The sequence below is a fragment of the Streptopelia decaocto genome, assembly GCF_964273445.1.
Source record: "Streptopelia decaocto genome assembly, chromosome: 17".
Taxonomy (NCBI): Eukaryota; Metazoa; Chordata; class Aves; order Columbiformes; family Columbidae; genus Streptopelia; species Streptopelia decaocto.
In genome coordinates, this window is record NC_138672.1 from 4,598,285 (window position 1) to 4,616,525 (window position 18,241).

The 18,241-nt window shown below is 47.2% G+C and overlaps 1 protein-coding gene across 1 annotated transcript in view; it reads left to right on the top strand.

The window, feature by feature from the left end:
• The window catches only part of PAPPA (pappalysin 1), a 174,290-nt gene extending 162,371 nt beyond the window's left edge, over positions 1 to 11,919 (top strand). Inside the window, exon 22 of the mRNA XM_082067857.1 lies at positions 11,645 to 11,919. Within this exon, the coding sequence (XP_081923983.1) occupies positions 11,645 to 11,752 (108 nt within the window). The 3' untranslated portion in view covers positions 11,753 to 11,919. The remainder of the gene's footprint in view (positions 1 to 11,644) is intronic.
• Positions 11,920 to 18,241: the final 6,322 nt, after the last annotated feature.

Below are 18,241 nucleotides of genomic sequence, written 5' to 3' on the forward strand. Positions count from 1 at the left end.
AGAAGGGGGTATTTGCCTGTCCTGGTGTCCACCCTCAGTGCTCCAAAGGGAAACCAAAGGTTAGAGGTCATTAAGAAAATAACAGAGAGCAAAAGAGAAGTGTTGTTGTAGGTCTGTATTTGGATCCGTGTTTACCCACGTGTGTATGGCTCGCTGGCCATCTCATCTCCAAAAGAATGGAGCGGGACAGAGCGGGGAGTGGGGCTGGGCAGAGATGTGAAATGTCTTCTGCACAGAGATCACAGAGACTAGGATCTGCAAATCTTGCAAAAGAGACAGTGGGCATAGTTAGTGGCAGAGATTTATAAAAGCATTATTTAATGCAGGGAGAATGTTGGGGAAAATAAAATCTACTGGTTCTTATCACACAGCAATGAGGGGGTGAAATGCTAATTACCGGGAAGCAGGATTCAAACAAGTGAAAGAAAGTGCTTTTTCGCACGATGTGCGTTGGAATGATAGGATGCATTGCCACAGAGTATTATTAGGAACAAAAATGTATTTGCAGTCAAAAAGAAAATAGGCGTGTTTGTGGAGGTTATCTCTGTTAGTGGCTGTTAAACATTGCGATCTGGATGCAGAACATCTAAACCATGTCAATGCTTGTGCCCAGGGAAGGATCCCTCCACACATCTCCCTGCTTTTATGCTTCTTTAACACTCATTTCTGGCTCTGTTAGAGTCAGTGACTGAGGCGATGGAGCTTGTGGTTTGAAGCAGTGCAACACCTCGTGTGTTTCTAACCAGGATAGATTTTGAACTTGTTTCCCAAAAAAAGGAAAGAAAATTTTAGCCTCTGCCATGTGAGATTTTTACTTTATCTTCAAGATGTGAGTGTAGATGAGAATGGAAATCCAGCTATGATAAGTATCTGATACATGTTAATAAATAACAAAACTTGAGGGAGCTTAGGCTCAGCATAAGACATTTTCCATTTCACCCACGTGAGAATGAAGGTCCTCTCTGCCACAGCCAAGGGACTGAGCACCTCTCTGCAGGGAACAGCCCTTCTGAGACAGCTTTGGCTGGAGGCATCTTTTCCTTGGTTCAGCCAAAGATCTCCTCCCAGTACAGTGCTGCGGATTGTCTCTGGCTCAACCGGGAACACTGGGGAAAGGAAGTGGATGTGTCTTGGCAAGTGGAAGGAGTTCATTTCTCCACCAGGGAAGAGCTGAGGGAAGAGGTAGTTTTCCTAAATGTGCTTTTTTGGACAAATTTCCCCCGGTATTGCCGTATTTCTTTTGCGAGTGTCCCTGCCAGCCACCTGCTGGGAGGGAAGTGCAGGCAGGTGAGCTTCTCTGTTCCCCAAAGGTGGAGCAGGGCATGGAGCGCCCGTATGGGGCTCCTTGCTGAGAAACTACCGCAGAGACAAGCTGGGTGACAGGCTGCAGCTCATCTTCAGTGTCGTCTCCAAGAAGAGATTCCTATCTCTGTCTGATTTTCCACTGAGGAGCAGCCCAAGGGCAGGCATAGTTTGCTCATTAGCTTCTGCTGGGAGGGCAGAGCTGGAAGTACCCAGTAGCTCAGCATGGTGTAGGTCTTCTCCTCCTCCAACAGCCTGCCTGGTAAACTTTATCTCACTCCTCCAGGCTTGAGAGCAAGGGATGAAAGATCCCAAGAGATGCCAGAGGAATGGAAGTGAGGTGGCTGGGAGGGGACCGACCCAAACCAGCCCCATCAAGACAGGAGCTAAGGGCACAACGCATTGCTGGGGTGGGGACAGGACTGAAACACAAGGGATGTGAGTGTTGAATGAAGAGGGAGAGGGGTAGGATTAAGGTTTGGGAGCAGAATTTATTGCTGGGCAGGGAGTTGAGACAGAGTGGGATCTGCACGAAGTCGTGAGCGCTTAGCCACCAGGCGAGGATCTGCTGCTTCACTGCCACCCAGAAACGAAGCGACCACCCAAGAGGGGGAAAGAGTTTTGTAGCCTAGTTGGTTACTGGTTTCTGTGCTAAAACTGCCCAGTGCAAAGGGCAAGTGGCTCACAGACAGGCAGCTGGTCACACGTCTGATGCCTTTCCCCCTATGGAAAGGGAGGTCTTGTAGCTTTTTGGACATAAGTCTGCTTTTACTGACTTCATTGGGAGCTGTACCTTAGTGACCAGGGGAATTACACTTGCTCTAGTTTGTACTGTAGAAACCTCCATCCTAGAGATCGCACGGTTTGAGGGCTGAACCACAGAGCCCATCATTTCCTCGGCACGCATCCCGCTTCCTAAAGCTTCTCCTCTCTCCCAAAACACCAACAACATCCCAGGAGCTGAACAAGGCGCGCGGGAGGAGTGAGAAAACCACCTTCTCCTTGGGCCTTCCATGCCAAAAGCAAGATGCTAAGCCCTGCTTTATTACACTTATAGGGTAAAAGGGGGAATAATAACCCAGCCAGTGGGGCCGTGGCGTCAAAACCGAAGAGGTGGCTCTGCCTGCAGAGCGGCCGGCGACACCTGCGGCTGCAGCCGTGGGGCCGCGGGTCTCGGCTCGGTGAGTTATTTTCCCGTCTGAAGCCTTTGACTGGGACCAGATTTCAGGGCAGGCTGTTCAAATACAGCCCTGCCTTTGAAGAGGTTTATGAGTGGAGCGTTACAGGAGATATTCCAAAGGGAAAAACAATGAAAGGTGAGAGAAAAGGGAGCTGAATAAAAATACTCCGCATACCAAATCCTTCCAGCACAGTTTGCCACCTACTTAAAAAGGCACAGTTTTAAAATACACATTGGGTGTAAAAGCCAGAAACCTGGAGGAGACGTAGGGAGGGGCGAGTCCAGCTCTGTTAATTCCAATACCAGATGAGGTTGTATTTTCATAGGGTTGTAGAAAGAGCAAGACACATGAAAGAGAGTGCTGTGCTCCTTTTCTTTCAGGGTTACATACTATGTGGCAGAAGTGTCAGTCTTTTAAAGCCCCTGCAAGTTTACCCATAAATGTCTAACATTTATGCAACACCTGTTTTTCTCCCAAAATGTCACAGGACATTTTACAAGCTTTAGATTTATCATCTTTTCACTGTTGCAGCCATTGCTGAGGTGACACATGGTTCACATTTAACAGAACATAGCAACTCCACACGTTATTTTAGGAAAGGGCTGAAGATTAACATTGCATCATGTGAAGATTCAGGAGTTAACAGTCGAGTAAGAGCTGGCTTAAGATCTTTAATGTCCACAAACTGTCAAGACTTTAGTTTCAGTGCATTCCCACTACCCTCCCAAAAGCACTTACAGCTACACACAATGCAGTGAATGAGGCTGCCTGAAAGCAAAACCGCTCAATCCATATTCACCCTAATTCTGAGCCCTCTTACTTAACATGAGATTTTGCACACTCCTGTTTTGTTGCCCTGAAAATGCACAAGAGAATTCCTACCACAGCATTCGCTTAGGTGATGTTTTTACCCTTTGCATTTGAGCATTAGCAGCAAATGACCTTGTGCATTTCTGCAGCGAGGGGGGAACAGAGCGGTGTGACTTATCTGACCAACTGCCGACTAATCAGCACTGCTGCTTAGATAGGAAATAATGAGTATTTGCCCTGCACTATTCACAATCAGGCTAGAGAGCTTAAAAGAAATCGTTAAAGACCTCTTTTGAATGCTACAAATGGCAGCGAATAAACTCAGTCATATTCTGGGCATAAATTCGAGGCAACTGCAGTCAGCAAGCGGGAAAAAAGAGACATTCATCAGCTTAATTATTTGTTGTGCGCTAATTGAGCAGCGTGGCCCCGCAGCGGGCGAGAAGCCAGGGCTGGCGCAGGGACGGTGCCACCCAAGGAAGGAAGGACACAGGTTCTGGGGTGCCCGATGTCACAGCAGGGGGCTGCAGGGGGAGCCGGGGCTGGGGCAGAGGACGGGGCTGCACCGCTCGCTGCTCGCCCTGTGCATGACCCAGGAGCAGCTTTGAGAGACAGGAAGGCCATTGCCGGCCAACCTCCAAGGGAGAGAAAGCTTCTGTTGTGTATCTGGAGGGGATAAAGTCTTCCGTGAAGGACAAAGCAAAATCCCATCTCCTTTTAATCTTCCTCCCCTCCTGACCCAGCACAGGTCGCCAGCTCCCTTCTGCCTGGCTGCTCTAGGAAGTTGCTTCTTGCTTTGTATCCTGCCACAGACAAAAGAAGACACTATTTTTTAAACAATATTAAATACGTGACACTGCTGAAGTGAGAAAAATAAATAACCTGGGCATAACTGGCTGTCTCTGGGCCGCCTGCAAGGAACTCCTGAGGTGTGTGGCATTGCAGGGACGGAGGCTCTGGCTATTTCTTTCTGATTCATTTCAGGAAATCTTCTTTTAAGTCACTGTTCTTCACTTCTTTTTCTCTTCCCCTTCCCTTTCATAAGTTTTGCCTGGACAAGGCTGTCTAGAAAGGCCTTGGAGAAATCAGAAGTGTCTCTCTTCAGGCTCTGTTTATGTACTTTGTTCCGGGCCTAGATCGCAGGTTTGCTTAGTTGAAGATCCTGCAGCCCAGTCCCTGCAAATTTACATACACAGAATTTACCGTTTTAAAATTCCCCTAACTTAATAATTTGAAAGGGCAAACTTTCATCTGTCTTTCCTCTCTGCCTTTCCTTTTCATCACATAAGGAGTAAAGCTACTGCTCCCATGAGAAAAACCTGTCTCATTCAGTTATCACTTGGGTTTTCCCTCAATGACTTTGCCCCATAGCACTTAGGAAAGAAAAAGAAAAACAGTTCGGGCAAAAATTCCCATCTCAAATGTCGCCCCTTCAGCCTCTTGACATTTCTGTCCAACACCTTGGAGAGGAAAACCAGCAAGTGCCTCGGCGGAAAACAAATGAGGACTTGCAGTAGATACAGGACTGTGTGGGATTCATCCAAAGCTTTGCTTATCTACAAGATAGGTAAGTTATCAAAACCTCTTCAGAGACTTTATGGCCGGGAATTCAAGGCCTAAAGAAAGGAGCTTTGAACTGAGGGGCTAATGCTGGCTCCAGCAGGGATTTCCAAAGACTCCCTGTCTCCCTGGGAAGGGGGGTCTGCTGGACTCCTACCCCTAAGAAAACCGAAGTAACCACTTCTCAGCATTTTGGAGAAATAACTGCCTTCTCCCAGCTCTCTTAACTGCAGCACAGGCCTGTCTTAGGGAATCTCAGGTCTTGTTCCATTGGCAGAACGTGGTTTTGAGGCAGTTCATACAATTACCAGTCTAAGTGACCCCTCTGTCTGAGGAAATTTCTGCTTCTCCAGAAGAACTGATGTTCCTGCCATGATGCTCCCAACAACTTGAACATCCCGAACTGGGTGTGTTCATCATCTCTGTGATTAGCTGGCTAGATATAATGAATGGTGGGCGAGCAGGGAGGAAGGAAGGACAGACAGACGCAATGTAGAGTGTTGCTTCATGTTGCTGAGCGCTGCTGCGGGCGCCAAGTGCGATGGGTCACCCAGGTGTGTGGGTGAACTCACCCATGAGCTGCTGGTCGCAGTCATGTGAGGAGCATTTTCAGTCATGGTTGGTTGGGACAGAAGCTTATTTTGGGGCTCAGAGCTTGGTTTCGTAATCGTTCAGGGAGGTTTCCAGGCAGGGTTAAATTAAAAGCAGTGATGGTAGTAGCACATGTTGCCTATCCTGAGAGAACGTTCTTGGCTTCAGAGACGTGGGGCTTCCCACAACATACGGCGTTCCCAGGGGACGTGCTGGTGGAGGGTGTTTGCTTTGCTATCCGACCTCACTTCATTAGCAAGTGTTACAAAAAACAGTGAACAAACCTTCCCTGCTCCACCGCCAGCTATTTGGCCTCTGGGTGGTCTGGCTCCTATTAAATCTTTGGTGATTATTTAGACTAATTACATTCATGTTTGCACAATCAGTAGCACGAGGGTAGGAAGTGCAGCTGATTGCTGAGCGACTGAGCTCTGTGTGGTTTGGCAAAGGGGCTCCCCCGTTCCCCGCAGCGGGGGACGCGGGGATCTGCGCGGGCTGGGCTTTCCCGGGGATCCCCGCTGGCTTTGGGCCATCCTGCTTCCACCCATTCTGGTGAGGCTGCTCCCGATTTATACCCAACGGAGAGAGAGGAGCATCTGGTGGGTTCAGCTGAGCTCACGTCTTGTTACACCAGGCTTGCTGGCTTCAGTGAGGGAAAAGCCCAGCTTATGCGAGGCAGTTAGCAAAAATTCAAGCCTTTAAAACTGTTATATGTTGCATGAAAAGGAGGTTTCCTGCAACCTTCATCTTCGCCTTTCCCAGGCCCTCCAGAGCCGTGCCCTAGGTGTGAACCTGCATACCAGCCACCGGAGTCAAAAGGGGCTCACTCTTGTTCCCTTATCTCAAAACAGCCCTGGTGACCTAAATGCTGAAAACCACTGAGAAGACTCTTACAAGATGCATTTTTGTCCCACAAGGGCCTTGTCAGGGAACAAAATACTCCCCGTTGTTTGAGCCGCGAGGGTCTGGGGAGGCGCAGGGCCGCGACACTCAGCATGGGCTGCCAGGCTTATCTGGACACGCCGCGCTCGCCCGCGGGGCCTCTGTTTGCAGTGGGGCCTTCAGATTTCCAGCGAGGCTTGTCTGGGAGATTTCGCAAACACTTCAGGGCTGAGCTCTAACAACAGGCTGTTTCCCAGCACCTTGCAGCCCTCTTCCTCTGCTTCCCCCTGCCTCCAACCCAAGCACTTCCCTGGGTCTGATCCTGCCTGTGCTGGTGCTGCTGTGAACCAGCCCCACGTGCGCTGGGTGGGAGGTACGACCGGGTCAACCTGATACGAGCCTGTGCGAGGGATGAGCTCCAACCCTTTGCTGAACTGTTTCCCATCCCTCCCTGTACCTGTCTGGGATTTCTCCTGTCAACATTCCTGCCAGTTCCTTGTAGACTGGCCTTTCTCAGCAGGGATCAGTCTTGGGATGTCACCAGCCTCTTTAGATAGATGCCGTGTAGTGAGGATTTGTGGCCTCTCATTCATTTCATGACCTGGATCCTAATTCTGCACCCGGCTGTTGTATTGTTGTCTTTGTTCCCATAGTCGGGAACATGGCATCGAGGACAGATGCCACCCTGTTTCCAAGAGGGAGTTTGGGTTTTATCCAAGGTCTCATCACCTGGCATGGGAGAGGATGCTTAGGGCTCCCATAGAATCATTTTGGTTGGAAAAGACCCTTAAGATCATCATGTCAAAATGTTAACACTGGTATTAAACCATGTCCCTAAGAACCTCATCTCTGTGTCTGTTCAGCCCCTCCAGGGATGGTGACTCCACCACTGCCCTGGGCAGCCTGTTCCAATGCCTGCCAACCCTTTACAGGAAGAACTTATTCCCAATATCCAATCTAAACTTCCCCTGTGCAACTTGAGGCTATTTCCTTGTTACCTGGGAAGTATGGATTCACACACTGTGCCGCATGGGTGGTGAGTTGGTCAGGGAGGAGGTGTCTCACATCTCCTGTGGTTACACCCCAGATGTAGCCTCCTGCCTGGCACACAAGCCTACACCTGCTGCAATTGCTCCTTTAGGTTCAGAGCAAGGTGTGTTGTACAGTCCATGCTCCTAGGGTGAGAAATGTGGCTTAGGTTCTGTCCCTTTTCCCTTGAAGATAGATAGGTCCGTGGTCCAGTGTGGTTCAGGTGTGACCCATGCTGTGACTCAGTTCTAGATCAACCCCAAGATATGTGTGTTTGGGGGGTGTGTGTAGGCATGCAGAGCTGTGTTCTTCAGTTGTGCCTTTTTCAACCTATTTGATTTAGTCAGAGGAGACCATACCCTGCATTACTTCATCAAATGACCAAGCCAGGCCCCAGGCTTAATTTTTACTTTTTTCTCCCTTCCCTCATAGATATTAACCAGGTTTTCTGCAAAGGGAGATAGATGTAGGTGAAATGCAGGACTTGGCAAGTAGAAGAAAGAAGAGCCCATTCTTTAACACTGGCTTTAAAATGGGTATATCTGGAAATTTCAATACAGGTCATATATCCTGTTAATGAGCTGGGCTTTCACAGACCTATTTAAAAAGAAAAGCAGCAGTTAATCTTTGAGTATGTATATCTGGGCTCCACACCTAAATGGGCTATCATTCAGAAAAAGGTTCAGCATTTATTATTTCTAGCACATCCAGCAGCTTTATTCATGCCCCTATACTCCAGAGCTATGACTGCACCAGCCCAGGGCAGCAGACAGTCCTTCTTCTAAAAGTGTTTTATGGTTTCTGTGAGTTCGCTCCTTGTGACAATCCTACTAGATGCTGTGTGCATGTTTTATTCCCTAAATACCTGTGGAAATCAAGTCCTAGGGGAACTCAAATATGTATTTCTTGTAGATGTTGTTTAAAGTCGAAACCCTATATTACTGCTAAGTGTTTGGAGGGTTTTGTCTTGTGTAGTATGACTGTGGCTGGGCTCATTACCCATAGTTGCCTTTTCACATAATAGAAAACTGATCTCTGGAGCTCACTGCCGTAAGACAAAACAATTCATCTATCATCTGGACAATAGCACTGTAAAAATCAAATTGCATTTAAAAAAAAACCTCTGTAAGGGACATAAAGTGAATAAGGCTAATGTGATCAGGAAGAAACCCTCTTATACTCGGGCTCCCCACTGCTGTGACTGCTGCTGAGCCATGAAACTGGCCCAGAGAGAAAGCTCCTGCTCTTCTGTCCACGACCACTGTTAGGAGAGCGGAGGGTTTCTAGGGGACAACACAAGGCAAGAGGTTTCTTTTATTTCTTCTCTAGTGGCCCCCTCTTTCCAGAAACTGGCTGCAATGTCATAGCAATCCAGGCTCTTTGGTTGCTCCGGTGCTGAGCATACGTGGTGATTGGTAAGAAAGCGAAGCGGGGTACTCAGAAGCAGAAATAGGAGTAGAGGGAATGAAAATGTAGATAGCTTCACGGCAACATCAAACTCATGCCAGTTGGGGTTTCTAAGGCTGCTATTTAGATTGGGTATTGGGAACAATTTCTTCCCCAAAGGGCTGTGGGGCATTGGAACAGGCTGCCCAGGGCAGTGCTGGAGTCACCATCCCTGGAGGGGTTGGACAGATGGAGATGAGGTTCTCAGGGATACGGGGCAGTGCCAGGGGTGAGTTAACAGTTGGACTCAATGGTCTTGAGGGTCTTTTCCAACCAAAATGATTCTGTGATTCTATGATTCTATTTCAGCACAGCCCACGGAGTAGGTTAAGAGAACGTGAGCTGGTGGTTTGGATACACAGTTGTGCTGAGCTTTCGCTCTTGGCTCTGATGTTCCTCTAAGTGAAATGGCAGAATTTTTGGGATCTCGGTGCCTGCACCACATTTCACTGCCCCACTGGTGCAGGGACAGCAGCAGAAGCAAAGCGCAGCAGGATGTCACTTTACTGAAATGCCTGAGTTGGGTCTGTGGTTGTCCTGGGTTCCATGCAAAATGTGTGTCCACCTTCTCTGTGAGCCTGTCTCTCCTTTGAACGCAGGGGCCACATAATTGCCTTTGTTAGACTGTTACAGACGAACACAACGAATTCAGCCAGGAAGAGGGAAAAGCTTGATCAAGACAGATGAAAGCATCAGGTTCCCAGGTCTTGCCTCCAACCAGTAGCTTTGTTGTACGACAGGAAGGATTTTTTAAGTCAAAATCATTGCCAAATCCAGATTGAACTGAATGATTCAGGATAAAAAATAAAAATAGGCGAAAACTCCAGACATATTTAGATGTTTTGTTTGAGCGTTTTCTAACTGAAATAAGTTTTTATTCCCAGATATAACTTTTGCTCTGAAATAATCTTTTTTTATTTGTATGTCTTGGAGGGAAAGGTCAAACCTGAACTATAGCATATAGTCTAAACCAAAATGTTTTCTTCTACGATTAACAAAAATGTCTTTTTTTTAAAAAAAAAAAAGCTTCTCTTTTTTCCTTTCCAGTATTTTAATTCAGTCATTAAACAATCCCTCCTAAGCCTCCTCCCCAAACCCCATTGTTTGCAGACTTCTCTGCTTTCCTGTCTAAGAATATTCATAACAGTGTGATATGAGACAGTCCTGCTCTGGCTGGCTTCTGTTGGATCAAGTGACCCCTAAGCTCCTATTGTTTTCTGCAGCTTATGAACTTCTTTAGTTTCCAATTATTTGAATTCATTTGCTTTTAACTTTTTGGACTTTCTCTTTTCTTTGCAACCTTGACATTTGCACAGTTGTAGAGTCAGATTATTCAGTGGTTGGTTATTTAGCTTGTAAGTCACTAAGGCCATGGCTTGATGAAGAGTCACCACCCTATTCTACCTGGAGGGTCATGTCTTCTGGGAATGAAGTCAAGGGCAAGAGGAGGAGGCTCTCTAAACTCTGATTTGGTTTTGAGCATTGGCTGTTTAATGACTTTGTTAGCATGTCCCTGCCTTAGGCTCCCCCATTGTGAAATGAAGATCCACAGCCCTGTATCCCGCTCTTGTGTGCGTCAGGAGAAAGGCACGCTGGAGATGGACACGCAGGGACACGTATGGAAGGTTGACGTGGAAATGACAGCTATGTGTTCACGCACAGCGCTTGGTCCACATTCCTAGATTATATGCAGGGAACAGGCAGACCTGGGCTTCATAGCCTCCAGAAAAGTGCTTATGAAAGAGAGCAAAAATGTGGCAGCGAAGCCAAGGGAAGCAGACGGAGCGCGCGCGTGCAGCCCTCGCCGGGAACGTTTGAACAGGTTGTGGCTCTGTCTTGGAAGGAGGGTAAAGGAGGGGAATGATGTCATTTTCTCAGCCTATGCAGATGGGAAAAATTATTTGGAATTCACTTCAGGGCAAGCGAGACACTCTTCCATTGCCACCCCCTTTTCTTTATGTAAATACTATGATGCAATAGGCCAAAATCAAATCCTGCTAGCCAGGCACTGCAGGCTATTGTTTCAGCTCCTTCCCACCCTTTTTCAGAGAGATCATGTACAGATGACAGATCAGGCACATAGCAGTCTCTCACTTGCATTCCTTTGCTGTTCCTCTGTGCCCATTAGCTGCATCTCTTGACCTTTAATACAACAGGTATCTAGAGAAGTCTCTCTACTGTATTGCAGCTTCACTGATCTGCTGGGGAGTGTTTGGTTCAGTTCCTGCCCTGAGGAATTGAAACCAAGAACATGCATAGAATCACAGAAGAGTTTGGTTTGGAAGGGACTTTCCCAGCTCCCCCAGTGCCCCCCCTGCCATGAGCAGGGACATCTTCACCAGCTCAGGTTGCTCAGAGCCCCGTCCAGCCTGGCCTGGGATGTCTCCAGGGATGGTTCATCCACCACCTCTCTGGCCAACCTGGGCCAGGCTCTCACCACCCTCAGGGCCAACAGTTTCTTCCTCATGTCCAGCCTGAACCTCCCCTCTTTCATTTTAAAACCAACACCCCTGTTCTATTGTAACAGGCCCTGCTAAAAAACCTGTCCCTGTCTTTCTTGTAGTTAAATGCATGAATGGCTGTGTTCATGTGCCTGATGTGAAGGGAGTATCTGCTGACCAGTAACTGCATGAGTTGAACAGGCTCTTCTTTACACTTTTTACAGCCTCTCATGGACAGCTCACCTGAGGCCTCAGTGCACCACCAGCACAGAAAAACAAAACAAACCACAGGTGAAAGCTGCAGCTGATCTCTGAAGATATCACTCCAGAGGTCTTGTTTGTTCACGGTACCGTAGGTGCATTCTGTCCTTCACATCTTTGTGTCTTTTGTTTCCTTCCCAGGTTACTCCCTTCCCTATGTCCTGTGACCTACAAGGAGAGTGTGCTTGCCGGGACCCCAATGCCCAAGAGCACAATCAGAAGGACCTCCGTGGCTTCAGTCTTGGGTAATGCCGAGCGACGTGGAATGGAGTACCACACTGCTCAAGGCAGGCTAGGAGAGACACCACATCCCTTTTGGTATCGTTTTTAACATTTAGCTGCTCAACTGGATGGCATTTCTGCACCAGGGACCTTTAGAACTCAACCAGTCTGCCTTTAATTTTTGTCCAAGGAGAACTCAAAGTAGGGTTTTATGTATTAACTGTATCTTAAATAGTGATGACAAGAAACAAACAACCAAGAGTCAAGTCAAGAAGACTTTCATGTATCAAAACAGCATGTTATGCCCACCTAATTTGAACAGTTCATATCTAGATTCAAGGCGAGAAACAAGCTATTTATGTATACATATTTATAGAAATAAGTAGAGAAAGAGAGAAAGAGTGAGAGATCAACACAAAAACACTTTCCCCTCTCCAGCACTCACAACTCAGACCGTTCATGGAAGAGGCTGTGCTCTTGGAGGACTCCAAGCTGAGCCTTTTCTGATGCTGAATGCCAAGGTATTGCATGCTCGGGGCACTGAGGTTGGGGTGGGATCTCCACAGGGCTGTGCCTCTTGGCAAGTGACTTGTCAGACGCCCAGCCAGCACGAGACGTGGGATGTATCTGCTCCTCACAGGAACGCTACTTCCCAGCCAGGGAGCTCAGCAGACTGCAGTGGCCTTTCTGTACGGCTCCTGCTTCTCCCCCTGCCCTAGAAAAGCCAACAGAAAGCCCCCCTTGTAGCCTGCCTGCAAGCTGCAGGGCCGTTTCTGTGGGCAGGTGGGCCCATGGTGGAGTCAGGGACTCTTAAGGACTGGCATCGAGGAACGTGGATGATTGCTTCTGAGGAGCAGAGAGGGTAACTCGCGCCCACATTTGTCATTTGAGCATGTCTGCTGCTGCTACTCCTGCTGCTATGTCCCATACAACTAGTTTCTTTACTGTGTCAGGACAGGGTGAAAAACAACCCCATGCAACCAAACAGTCTGCCTTAAAGCTTATCTACAACCTGCCTTTCAAACCCTCTGGTCTCTTCCTCAGCATTGGGGCAAGAAAACAGGACACCAGCCAGCTAAAGGAATCTGCTTTCTGGTCTCCACCCAGCCAAGTGGTTCTCTAGACCTTCTTCACCTGCCTTCCACGGTGGTCGATATCTAACAACTGCTTCATGCTCCTGTTTTCTCAGGAGAAGGGGAGAAGAGAAGGCAGCACATGCTATGGGGAAAGGACCGCAGGAGACAGTATTAGAATTTTGGCCGTATTTGTCAGTATTAAGCTGCCAGGCCAGTGGGTCAGATACTTTTGATAGACCAGGAGCTTAGCTGCTTGTAATCCTCCAGAAGGAAGGGCATTAGCTGCAGCAGACCTCATACTTCCCTATTGTATAATATAGCTCCATCCTCCTGTTTCAGCCCAGGGGAGCACGTTGTTGTGCCAGACACCTGGGGACTCATTTCATCATAGGGTTTGAGTCACTGAGGTGCCCAGTGCATCTAGTGCTGCTGCTACAACCCGTCCCATGTAAATCCCAATGTGGCTTGGGCTTGTCTCCTGCTACTTCAGGCTCCTGCTCAAAGAACACACATCCAAAAGAGCATCCATGCAAGTGTTGAGTCTGTCTTGGGACTCTCCTGACTTGTACAATCTACTGGGTACTGATAGGTTGGAAAGATTTTTTTCCTACTCCTGTTTGTTTGAATGTTTAGGCACTGGAGAAAGGCAGAGAGGTAAATGGGGGGCAGGGAGGGTTCATTTAATTCATGGAGGTGGATATAAAAATGGATAGGAGAACTAGAAATGGCAAACTGACAAAGTTGTGGGTGCGAGGAGCCAGGCTCTTGTCACCCACTGTTGGGGTTGTTCCTCTTGGAATAAACCAGAGATGAATCTCAAGAGCTGAAATGTAGAGGTGATTGTCATAAGAAGGTGAGGAGCTCTCGGTTGGGAACCTTCTAGTTGTTCCTTGAGAAGGCCTGGCCATGGGAGCTGTGGGGATGGACAGGAAAGCGAGGTGCAGCGGGATCAGGGCTCCTTCCATGGAGTGAGGCTGAACGTCCTCAGTGTAGAGAGCAGTGGCAAACCTTCTGCTTTTGCCCCTTGCCATCTAATTAACAACAGAAGTAAGCAAATGTGAATAGGTTGCTTCCTTCTGGTCCCTTCATCCTCCCCTTTTGTGTTGGCAGTTTGTTCATGTGCCATCCAGCCCATTGGAAGAGCTCACAACCCCAACAGCATTTGGGACTGCTGATGCATCATGTCCTCAATGCCTGAGGCATCTCGACATGATCTCCCCCCTCCATCCCACCGGGGTTTCACCCTAGCAGGAGCCTCAGCTCAGGTCCTGCGTGCATCCTGATGGCAGCTCAGTTTGTAAAATCCCCTTCTCAGCACAGAGGAGATTTTCCGTTTGCTTTTCCCACTGTGGACATTATCCAGGAGAGACAGATCTGTACAAGCATTATTGCCACTTGCTGCTGTGGGTTCATGGGAGCTCAGGACCTGCTGAGCTCCTCTGCCCAGCCAGGGCAGCCTCTGCTCTCTGGGTATGAGTCTTTCTCAGCTCAAGGGTGACTGTGGCCTCTCGCCAGCACAGCCTGACACCTCAGCATCACTCCGGCAGCCCAGGGGTGACTCGACTCCTATTCCCACGGGCAGGCTTCCTTGCTGCTATTTGATTTGTTTTTTCCAGTTGCTACGTTGGCACTGTCCACCTCCTCCAACAGGGCTGACAGAACCAGGAGCAGAAGTGCTGCTCTGAATAATGTTAAATCCAATAGCTTTTTTTCCTCTGTTGGGCAAAGATTGCTTTGGGGCAAAGCTTTGCCCTCCTCATTTCAGGTGCTGGACTGTGCTCCCAGGGGCTGTGGAGAAGTGAGCTCTGGGGCATGGTCACCTGCCCAGCTCCTGTCCCCTGCGCCCCCACCCTGGGGCAAGGCCACCCCTCCACTGTAAGAGCCTTGAATGCCCAGTGGAGTCCCTAGGAAAGACCCTCCATGACTCTGATGGCCATTGGGTGGGGGGTGAGCGAGACATTACTCACCACCTCCACCCACTGAGCCGATGGTGTAGGACATCAACCAAGAACCTTGGGGGAACAGGAGAAGGTGCTTATGGTGATAAAATTTAGCTGCTCATAAAGTTCAGGTCACATTAGTGCCAAGATCTTCTCTGTCACAGACAGTGAGCCAAGGCTGAACCCTACCTGGGGCCACCACCAGCTGGTGGCCACGGCCAACAGGTGGGAAAGCTGGAGCAGAAAGCGGTGAATGGTGCGTGGTGGGGTGGGAAACTCCGATCAGCTGCTACCCCTCTCCCTCCTCACCCTCTCGCAGATGGGCTGAGCTGGTGTCCTCCTGCTTTTCTTGCATCTTCTGCTGTCCCCCCCAACCCCAGGCTGAGAAAGGAGGATGGCACCAGAGGACTCTTGGAGTCGGGTTCCAGCTACCTCCCTTATGGTTTCGGTGTCACTTGGTTGTAACTGTCGGTTTGTTCTAGGTTTTACCTGTGTTTAAGAAAAAAAACAAAGAAAAAAAGAAAAAAAAAAAGAAAAAAAAAAGAAAGAAAAAAAGAAAGCCCAATAGCCAACAAGAGTTTCTTGCTGTAACTAATTCAAGTGGGGGAAAAAAATAACAAGTGAGGCTTTACAGAGAGGAAGAAAAGAAAAAAAAAAAGAAAAAGAAAAAAAAAGAAAAAGGAAAAAAAAAGGAGAAAAGAAAACCCGCATAATCCAAATCCAAGAAGAGCGAAGCCTGTTTTTGTGTGCTTGAAAGGAAAACACTGCCAGCTAAGTAGAGAGCTAGATACGTAAGTGTAGATTTCCCTAGAAGTACCGTGAGGTTTTATAACATTGTCTGGTTTTGTTTTCCTTGCGCTTTGTGATAAGTCCAGGAATTACAGTTAAGGTATTTTTTTCCCCGATATATTGTTGTTTGTGCAGGAGGGAGGGGGGGTGGGGTGGAGTTTATTATTATTTTTTTTTTCCAGATTATTTTTTTAAAGTGTGTATTTGTGCTTATTTTTTACGTTATCTGACTGTACATACGCATTTAACCAGTATTTCACTGTGCTCTAATTACTGCACTCGGAAGCACTGCACAGTCTGAAACCCAAGAGGCTGGAGTGATGTGGGGAAGGGGGAATCTGCTCCAGGAGCAGACGGGTGATTCCTGGCAGCGGGAAGCGGGTGCCCAACATCCCCTTCCCGACATTTCCATTCGAGGCCAAGCTAGAACTGGGGATGTGGTGAAGGCTGGGATGCTCAAAGAGGGGTTTCCAAGTTGGCCATTTGGCCTTTGAACTTCTTTTTTGATGCTGTAGAAATTCCCAGCCTTTCGGTAGCGTCTTGCCCTCCCCTGCCCGATGCCTGGATGCCCCAGTGAGAGTTAATGGGCATGTTGGCATCACTGGGAGAGGAACGTCTGCATGGCTTAGACACGCTCTGGGTATCTTCATGGTTGTGGGCCCCGTTTTGGTCTCGGTGGTGCAATTGAGATGATTTGCTTTGCTTATCTTCCATGTCATCTGGGGAAAGCCAGGGGACAAGGAGGCACTGGTACGTCCAGCTGACCTCATGCGTTGGGCACGCTGGAGCCCTGGGGACACTCCCCTTCCCACTGGAGGACCTTGACCACAGAGTTCAATGGGGGCATGACCAAAAACATCAGCAAGAGCAGGTTCAGGTGGCTCAAGATGTATTTCCTTGGAGCTACGGTCAATTTGGGTGATAGGGGTTTGGTGTTGGGCTATTCCTGCCACCCACAGTGCTGGTGTTCAAAACCCCAGTTGTTTTAGTGGGAGCAAAGTGGGGCTTCAAGTTCTGTTTGTGTCTTAGTTTGGCAAACTGAATTTTCCCCTTTTTGCCTGATCTATACATCCAAGATTCATTAAGATAATAGTCACTTCCTCTGAGGCCAGAAACAAGACCCTGCGTTGGCTTCAGATGTCAGATAAGGAGTCTTGGTGCTACACGTCGGTGGTGTTCGTCCTGTTAGATGGAGATGCGGAGCTAATGAGTCCAAGTTGTCTTTGGTTCCCATTCTGCTTTGGTTTTGGTCTTTAGTTTTGGTTTGTTTTTTTTTTTTTCATTCATTCATTCATTCGGTGAGGCCACAATTCAGCCACCAGTTTCCATCTTCTGAGTGCGAAGAACCAGGGCTTTAACGAAAACATTTCACCAGCAATTCAAGAGGGAATTGGAACCATTGCGGAGTTTGCATTGTACGGCCTCTGTAATTACTTACCTGTCTGCAGATGAGAGGCTGAATTTTGCTCCCATCAAGTCAACAAGGGTTTTTGTTGTTGTTGTTGACTTCAGTGGGAGCAGGATTGAGCCGTACTATATATATAAATATATATAAATATATATATATGATATATATATAATATTATATGTGTAATATTATATATATATATCAGTGTAATATTTACAAATAAAACTGTGATCTCGTCTAGAGAAAAATGTATTCATATTACCAACTGCTCTTCCATATTTATGTATCATATTGTATCTTTTTATTATTGTTATAATTATTATGATTATTATGGTTATTATTATTATTATTATGGAATCTTTCTTGGCACCTTTTGGAAGCCACGTCAACCAATACTCCAATGAAGTGCTGAGGATCTATTTTCACAAGAATTCTACTGGTCTACTGTATAAAAGAAAAAAGAAAAAAAAAAGAAACAAGCAAAATACAGTTCAACCCTTAATTCTGTACCTCACGCCTGTACGTTTGCTGCTCCGATTTTGGGTTTTATTTTGCGTTCGTTTGTTTTTAACGGATCTAATTTAAGTCTCCAAGCAATATATAAAGATGTAAATAGTAAAGCTTATTTATTAAGATTGTCATCTTTTTTAATTTATATTTACACAGTTGTTCATCTAATTTATTTTTTTTTCAATACAGTTTTTAACAGTTGTCCTTTTTTTTGGTTCATGAGGTTTTTTTAAATCATTTTCACAGAATTTCTTTATACAGGTTTTTCTCTTTCATTTAATAACAACTTCCTCTGGTCTTTCAAAAACAGGTCATGTTTCACTCAAAAAAAAGTTATGTCAGATTCATCAGAAATATTTTGCCATTGTTGATTCCTATACCCTAAAGTTCTATATTATATAAATATATAAAACCTTGTATGCTTAAATATTTAACTGTGTGATTTTGTATATATCTTCATACACATGCTCACACACATATGAGGGTTAATGTCCCCAGATGTTGGGAGAACAGAGAATCAGAAACACAAACAATATAAGCTTGTATTAAAGAGTTCTGAACTGGATCACTTGGTTTTGCCGCGTCTCTTTGCTTTCGGTCGAGCATCACGGGTACCCTGGGGGGGTGAGTGCAGCTGCAGGGTCCCACATCTGGCTGCACAGCTGTATGGGCCACCCTGTCCATGTGCTCCTGCTGAGCTCCAGGGCTTCGGTATTGGGCAGGGGTTTGAAAATCGCAGTGTTTTGGCACAGCACTGATGGGAGAGGGCTGTGGGGGGTGCGGGGAGGATGGA